This window comes from Copadichromis virginalis, linkage group LG3 (assembly GCF_057382275.1).
Source record: "Copadichromis virginalis isolate Kocher_CV1m ecotype Utaka linkage group LG3, C_Virginalis_male_GT1.1, whole genome shotgun sequence".
NCBI classification, from domain to species: domain Eukaryota; kingdom Metazoa; phylum Chordata; class Actinopteri; order Cichliformes; family Cichlidae; genus Copadichromis; species Copadichromis virginalis.
This window is the reverse complement of record NC_140620.1, coordinates 5,550,117-5,558,724: the sequence shown is the minus strand read 5'-3', so window position 1 is coordinate 5,558,724 and position 8,608 is coordinate 5,550,117. Positions and strand designations below refer to the sequence as shown.

General features: G+C 38.8%; 1 protein-coding gene across 1 annotated transcript; it reads right to left on the bottom strand.

Annotated features, from left to right (window-relative positions):
* Positions 1-3,703: 3,703 nt before the first annotated feature.
* Positions 3,704-8,186, bottom strand: LOC146712420 (uncharacterized). The gene is made up of 9 exons (XM_085436467.1): positions 8,101-8,186; positions 6,828-6,899; positions 5,590-5,678; positions 5,382-5,484; positions 5,030-5,132; positions 4,898-4,950; positions 4,719-4,797; positions 3,978-4,498; positions 3,704-3,778 (listed from the first exon to the last, which is right to left on the bottom strand). Exons 2-9 carry the CDS (start codon positions 6,882-6,884, stop codon positions 3,704-3,706), a joined length of 1,080 nt encoding a protein of 359 aa, XP_085292593.1. The 5' UTR covers positions 6,885-6,899; positions 8,101-8,186.
* Between the last annotated feature and the right edge of the window lie 422 nt (positions 8,187-8,608).

Genomic DNA, 8,608 nt, shown 5'->3' with positions numbered 1-8,608 from the left:
ATGAAAAACAGGTTTGCTGACACCTTGTCTCAAGTTTCAGACTCTGCTTCAAGACTGATGGAAAGTGGTTGGGCTCTTAAAATTACAGTCAAGAACAGCCATGGAGTTAATGCATATCAAGTCCCATCTGAGTCAAGAGAAGACATAGTGTATGATGTCTGCCCTGTTGAGTCCTACTGCAACTGTACATATGGCTTACGAGGACTTCTTTGCAAGCATCTAGCATTACTTGCAAAATTAGCAGAGGTTGACAATGACATCTATCCAAACATGGAAACAGACATTTCTACCTTGGCAAGAATTGCAGTGAAAGAAAGGCATTACTCTGTACACTGTGAGGACTTGAAAGTGATAAAAATGCCAAGTTTGTTTGGAAATCTGTGTTTTTTTGCATCGGCTGAAACACTTCAGTGCACTTGTTGTACGTTCTCTCACTATAACACGTGCTTGCCTGAAGGTGGCTTGTAGCCATTTTAAATAAATGAAAAACTCTCTGAAAAGTCCTCTATCAACTTTGAATGACACTCCTGTAGTTGAAAGCACAGACAAAAAATGCACAGAAGATGTGGTTGGAAAACTCAATGCTGTTTTAGACACAGTTAAACAGTGGGCATTCATTCCAGAGGGTATTACTGCAATGATAGATGAACTGCATACAAATGTCTTAAAAACAAAACAAGAAGTAGGCAAAAGTATATGCCAGTACGAAATAAAGACGACAGATAATGCATGCAAAATTAGGCCATTGCATTCTAGCAAGAAACATTCGGCCAGCATCGACATTCCAACAGTCTGTGAAAATGAATGTGAACAGTCGATAACCACTGGAAGAGAGACATCCTCTGGAGAAAATGAAAACCTTTTGGAATACAAAACAAAAAAGAGAAGAGTTAAAGCTAAGTATATGCACAAGTAGACTTTTGTGTAGACATTTCAAAGGGACTGCATCCATTACTTCTGTTTATTGAAACCTAAAGCTGAATAGCTGTCTTTACTTTCTGCCAAGGAACAGATGAAAAGAAATTGTTTGCTCTCTCAAGCAGTTATTTATGTGTGTTATTCATTACTTTGGCTTGGTTGCTGTTTTTGATACAAATTCATCTGTGCCCATTGTAATATTTTCATATGTTACTATTTTTATATTGCTATGTATTATTGTTACGGCCCTAGCTGGGCCTCCTGATACTGCCCTTGTGTGGGCGTGGTGTTTTTCTCCGCCTCCTCCTCTCTTGCTCTTCTCTCTCCCCAGGACACAGCTGCTGCTCATTGGACTTATTTACCACCTGGGCCCAGTCAGCAATCACCTCTCTGAGGTCATATAAGCTGGGGATGAGCTGTGAGCAGGGTGGGGTGTTCTTGGTGTGTAGTTAGCCTGCCTGAAGTGTGGAAACAGTATAGCTGCTTTACATGAGTGGTGTGGGCTTGTGGGCCTTGGCAGCAGTAAAGCCAGCTGCTGTTAGTGACAGGATGAGCTTGTGGGCCCCTGGAAGTGCCTCCTCGTGGTGTGGAGTTTTTGTTTGGTTGTTGTGTTCTTTTTTTCCCTTTTCCAAGTGTTATTGGTAAAACTGTGTTGCCGGCTCTTTATGTTAAGATTGTCTATAATAAAGACTATTTTATTTACTAAAAACACCTGTTTTCCTTTCATTCTGTTCTGGACTCATTTGTTACTGGTCCCCTCACTCGCATGCCTAGACCCCTTCGGGGGGAACGTAACAATTATAAATAAAGGATTACTTATTACTATTAAAGGTCTGCATTTGTAATTGTTGGTATTATTTATAAAATATGCGCTCTTAAGTTTTTTGCTCCATAAAACGATATCTGTCACTTTTTGGACAGAGTATCAGCTGTTGAGAACCCCCGGCTCATACAAAATAGAAGTAAAACGTTTCAACATCCAGCCCTTTTATGATTAAATACAAAGTGTAATAACAGAGTTATTGGGGTGTGATTTTGTTAATAGTTAGTCTTAAGTATAAGTTTAATAGTAATGATGAGTAAGAAAATATAGCCAGAATAATGGAATGAGACTAATACCTGACCTCACACTGAGATTTGGTATGAAGTGGCATGTTTGTGCTAATGCTGACATTGGGGCTCAGAGTTCCTCTGCGCGTATATATTTGTGAACGTTAACTTGGCTAATGTCCAAGGGTTTGACTGCTTTCCTGTTGGATTGTATCACACAGAACGGGGATAAGAGCACCAGTGGCCGTGCACACCCTCATCTCTCTCCTTCACCCGATCATTAGTGTTGGAAACCGGCATTAGCTCAGAGCAGATTAAACTTCAGTATAGTGCAAGTGATTTGATTTTATGATTATTTGATTCAGTTTTTTCTGTGTTCAAGCTCAATTACATTAATAAAATATGTTGAATTCAAACAAATAAATAAATAAACAAATAAACTGTGTACATTACCCTTTTAAACCTTTCTGAAACAAGACAGGTAAAAACCAGTGTATAGAAGTTTACATAGGTATAAATAGCTCTAACATTTTACTCCAGCCTTTAACCTCCTAGGACCTGGCGTCCACATATGTGGACATCACATTTTGGGTTATTTAGACCAAAATACTAAATCTTGATCAACAAGTGCCTGATATACAGTTACGAGGACTTTATTATGCAACTGTTCTGTCGAAATTTCAAATGAATGTCCTCATATGTGGCTCTCATTTTTCTCAGAAAAAAAAAAAAATCTGGTAACTCTTTGTTTTTACATTCATCGGGTTCCAATTGGCCCAAATATCAAAGAGAAATTAAAAATGCATGCCATGGAAGATTTCGGGTCTTAGGGGGTTAAAATGACCAGATCCCTGGGGCCTGTTTTCCAGGCCACTAAATTAAACCCAGTCAATTACCAATTGCACAGAATAAAAACCTACGAGGTCCACTAATAGTCCGAAAGTCCAAATCTTTAATAGAAAAGACAGGCAGAACTCAAACAAACAATAATCCAAACGAGGAGCATATATACACACTGGAAAGTAAATAATTATAAGTTATTAAATCAGACTAATTAAATACAGTAAAACTAATAAGGGAAGACGAACACAAGGGAAATAAAAATGACAACAGTGTAAACATACCAAAACTGAAAATAAAACAGGAAAGTTACTACAAACCGAGTGTGACACAATTACATTCATATTGAAACATATGTGATAATTTTCTTTGTAGCATTTTTAAGATATGTGTTAGAACAGTCATTATGCTGTTTGGATTAGGAACCAATCATTTTTGCCAAATAGTTAACACAAACTTAGAACAACAGTGAACAATTTTCAAGATTCTGATTTACAGAACAAACAAAAGTCACAAAAGGTTTCATTATTTAAGAGACAAGATCAAGTTTTCCACACAGGAACGAAATGACAGAATCCAGTGCAGCGGGGCCAAAGGTGTGTGTCAGCAAACTGAAAGTTGAGGAATCAGTCAGTTCATGTTTAAGGTTGTGTTGGATTTTGCGAAGGGTCTGTCTGTTATTAGAAAGTAAGATTAACAATGTTACACCAATAACCCAAATACGGGGAAATGACAAATAATACCAAAAAAGATACAACTTTCATATTGTTTTACTAACTTACTTTGTCATATCAGCACTTGAATGGTCGATGCCTTTACAGACCATGTCTGTTGTGACATCGCAGGCCAATCTTCCGGCAAACCCGAGGGCTAGCTCCCCCAGTCTCCTCTTCACTCAGGAGGCCGTTACTTTAGTTTTGGCCTTCTTAGGCCTGTCAAGAATCATTGCGGGCAGTTTGGCTTTACGGCCCTAAAAAAGAAAAAGTGCAAACACCAAAAGAGCAGAGAGAGACACACACACACGCACAAAGTTAAATGCTTTTGTTTACATGGTGTAATTGTGTATATGTTGCAGCAAATGCACAATTTCCAGCCACATTGTCACTTCATTGATACGAGTAACCCGGATTTATTTCAGGTGACATCAAAATCACGAAATGTATACCTACCCCAATCAAACCTCTGAAAACCTGAACTGACATGTTCTCTGTGTTGATTCTGCGCTTGATCTTGTCTTCTGTTATTGTGTAGGTTTTCTTTTTTGAGCTTGGTACAGATAAGCGACCATGCACTCTGTAAACTGTACTAGTTCCTTCTGAATCAGTTTGGAATTCTGTATCTGCATCGATCCTGTCAACATCATCATCAGCAGCATTATCTGTACTCAGACTTGTGCCGTATACTTCTGTTTCTTTTTCTTTGTCTTCAGTCTGTGTACCTTCATCTCTGACTGTCAGTCTTCCTTCATCTCTGACTGTCAGTCTTCCTTCATCTCTGACTGTCAGTCTTCCTATCTCACTGTTACTTGTCGATTTGCTGGAGATGTTCTCTCCCTTAGGAACTTTTCCTTTGTCAGTCACTGCCTGATGCTTTCCCTGATGACATTCTTCGCTGGCTACTTCTATTGCTCCTCCTGTATAGCCACCTACTATGCTGCACAACTCCTTTCCCTCTGCTGTGCTGCACTGTGCTGTTACATAAAGAAGAATGATATAAACAGCACTATATCAATTTAATTGTGAAGGGAAATCCCCACAATACGACACAGTTATGTCTAAAATAGTTTTGTGTAAAAACTGGATCTTGAAACGTCCACTTTAATTACACAGTCCTGGTGTGCAAAGGCAAAATTACGAAAAATCTTTCACTTTAAACATTTTTGGACATTGTTTAGTTATATTGTGACTTACTCTCACAGAAGATACAGATGCCACAAACGGACTTTGAACAACGCATGTGCTTGTATGCACCACATTTCTGGCACTGCACCTGTGAATTAAAAAAAAAAAAGAAATAAACAAACAAAAAACAAATGAACAAAGTCCATTATATAAACAATCTATATGGCTAAGGACATGTCATAGCGTACCCGGTCTTTGGCTGCAATCACACACCAGCACTGACTGCACTTCCTAGTTTGATCTGCAAAATATAATTTGTTTAAGTACAAGTTACATTTTCCAATGTTAGAGAAAAAGAAGGCAGCTAATTTTATCTTTACCTATTGAGGAAAATAAGTAGTGGCAAAGTCGGGACCTGAGCTTTGGGATTTCAGTGTTGTACTCCTCCACTTGTGTTTTACCGTCAATGAGAGATTGGGCAAACTAATAATTGACGAAGAAAAAAAAAAAATAAGAAAAAAAATTAGATTAACAAAGAAATGGGTTTTTTAACACCCCCCCCCCCCCTCCCCCAAGAAAAAAAAACAGAGCAACCAAAGCAAAGCATTACTGCTGAAATGGTTCAATCTACAAAAAAAATTGAGATTTTACCATCCTGCCTCTAAGGCTTTAAAAACCGAATAGGCAAAAATGTAAACATTACTTATATAGGTTAAAGCTAGTTTTCAGTACCATTATGACATGCACTCCACATGAGTTCCCATCCTCTTGATGTGGGTGGCTCACATGTGACAAGGTCCACTCTCCAGTGCAGCCTCTTGCTGAAGCAAATGAGCTGAGAGATCGCAGTTATTACAAATAAATAGAGAAATCAATAACCACGTTCGGTAATGATTTCAATTAAATTAAATATGTTATGTTAAATATGTTAATTAATTACCTCCAGTTTTTCAACACCGCACTTTTTCTGACCTCCGACTCTCCAAATGAATTCATATAGACTATGGTCCTCTTGGGTATGTCACAAAACTGTTTTGTAAAAAGATGGATATGGTAGGCTTGGGCCTTGAGCTTTCCTAATGAGGGACACCGAAAAGTATCATGCACTAGAGAGAGTGCAAAATCTGTGCAACTGTTAAGGTTCAAAATTGAGGAAGGAGAGTACAAACCACCCTTGGTCCAGAAGGTCTTGGTCAAACAATGATTTTAATGAATACACACGTGTGGGAAGATACTCTGTACGCCGACAGCAAGTGATCTCCGACTTAATCAAAGCATAAACAGATATTTTATAGCATCAGGGTTTGATTTACTGACGCCCCTTCATGCGTCACAGATACATTTTATACATAGATCAGATCAACACCACAATGGCTTTTACCCCAGAAGATCATCTTCTATTTTCATGGCTGGTACTTTCCGTTCTTGTCTTAAAGTAAATTGTTCCTCTTTCTTGCCGAGACAACAAGGACGGTTCCTCTTTTACCGAGACACTTTTGCAGTTACAACCAGACATGACTAATCTCTCCTCTAAATAAATTTAACTCATGTGTGTGTGTGTCACGACCTCACATGCTCTTTCTCAATTCACCTGTTGCACTTCTGACTTTTCACCAGACCAGAGGCTCACTGAGACTATGTGTATGTCTTCTACTAAATAAATGTTTTAACCAAGAACCTCTACTAAAACCTTAATATAAAATGATCTGATATATAAGTGTTTTGTAAGCATGTATTGCAATTCCTTCTATGGCTCCAAGTCACTTGCACAATAGATTGTCCGAACATCGCGCCGAACAAAGCTTCCGACCCCCAATTAATTGACCGAGCTCCAACTCTTTAATAAGCACAGATATGCATTGTGTATAAAATAGTCATAACTGCACCTGAAATACAAGGTCAACATAATAACTGTATGCATAACATCTTAAGGCCTTCTTAAAGCTATCTGTTACATTGTTAAAGCCTCGTTTTAGCCTGCTGCTCAAAATAACTTTCACTTCTGCAAAACTCTCCAAGCCTGTTTCCTGTCCTGTTACTTTTAGCCTTTCTGAAAGACACACACTGTTCAACCCCTGAATGCAATATAAACTCCAGATTATATTATTAATGCAATGGTAATGATGACAATTATTTAACAATAGCAGTAAAATAATTTCCCTGCTCCACACAACTTACAAACAAGGTCCAGTGGCTGCCGTTTTCCAGACAGGCTCCAATCAATTTCTCATACATCTGAAAGATGTTTTTCTGGAAATAAAACGAATGTGACAAGTATGTTTTTCTGTCAAGAATGACACTGCAAAACTGCGAAAGCTTGTCAGGTGAGACTTGTAATTAATTCTGCAGATACACAAACATATAGAAAGTGTCATTTTTTGTTTACATTAATTAAGTTCTATAGTGTGTACGAAACAAATCAAGACCACAGACTCAACACGCACCACTCAATTTTTGGTGTTCTTTATCAGTTGGCCAAGACAGAAATGTTTTAATCTGTGTGCATTGCTTTTGAGCAAGTCTTTACACAGAAAAGGTTTCAGAAAGGTATTTTTCAGGTTCTTCTGACAAGGCTTCAATTTTGGAAAATGCTGTTTGTTTATAGTGGCAACTTATAAACCCTTTGTGATAAGAACATACACTCAACAAAAATATAAACGCAACACCTTTGTTACTGCTCCCATTCCCCATGGGATGGACGTAGAGACCTAAAATTCATTCCAGGTCTTGACCTGACTCCAGCTCGTCGCCGTAACAGACTTGTGTGGGCAAATGCTCACATTCGATGGCGTCTGGCACGTTGGAGAGGTGTGCGCTTCACGGATGAATCATGGTTCACATTGTTCAGGGCAGATGGCAGCTGAGAATGTCCCAGTTCTTGCATGGCCAGCATACTCACCGGACATGTCACCCATTGAGCATGTTCGGGATGTGCTTGACCGGCGTATACGACAGCGTGTACCAGTTCCCATGAATATCCAACAACCTCGCACAGCCATTGAAGTGGAGTGGACCAACATTCCACAGGCCACAATTGACAATCTGATAGACTCCATGCGACGATGTGTTGCACTGCATGAGGCAAATGGTGGTCACACCAGATACTGACCGGTTCTGGGTCCCCAGACCCCCAATAGCGCAAAAAACTGCACATTCCAGGGTGGCCTTTTGTTGTGGGCAGTCTGAGGTACACCTGTGCACTACTCATGATGTCAGATCAGCATCCTGATGTGGCACACCTGTGAGGTGGGATGGATTATCTCAATATAGCAGATGTGCCCACTACCACACATTTGGACTGATTTGTGACCACTGTTTGGGAGGGATGGTTATATTGTGTATCTGGAATGAATTTTAGGTCTCTACGTCCATCCCATGGGGAATGGGAGCAGTAACAAAGGTGTTGCGTTTATACTTTTGTTGAGTGTAGTTACCACAGTCCAAGTCATACCTTCAAAAAGTATGCACTTTGTGCTCTTGTGGACCCATCCAAAATTTTTCCAGTGATTTGGCTTGGTATTGGATAAATGTGAGGGAAATTTTACAAAAATAACATAAATACACCTATGTTTTCAAATACATTACAAAAAACGTAAACATGCTATGTCATTATGATCAAAACAGCTTTTCAACATACCTCACACTGCAAATAGATTAGGCCATCTATTACCTTATAAAACAAATAAATAAATACATATAAATAAAAACAGAACTAAGGAATACGATTCATTAAGTAAATTGTACAATGGAGTGTATTTAAAGCAGAATTTAACATTAGTTTTATGACAACATAAAAGGATTTTTATGTCAAGAGGTACCTCATCTGAAATGTTTGTCTGGTCAAACAGGGATTTCAAACTTGAAATACCAATAGAGTTTGGTCCAGCTACTCCCACAAGGTAATCTGTGAGAAAGCATATGCTGTAGTCAACAGATATCATTTTCTTTTTGCATGCTGC

Coding starts and splice junctions, on each gene's coding strand:
- LOC146712420 (XM_085436467.1), bottom strand. CDS start 6,884: ATGTATGAGAAATTGATTGGAGCCTGTCTGGAAAACGGCAGCCACTGG. Junction 4,951..5,029: donor CTACTTATTTTCCTCAATAG/GTAAAGATAAAA, acceptor TATATTTTGCAG/ATCAAACTAGGAAGTGCAGT. Junction 4,499..4,718: donor CATCTGTATCTTCTGTGAGA/GTAAGTCACAAT, acceptor TTTATGTAACAG/CACAGTGCAGCACAGCAGAG.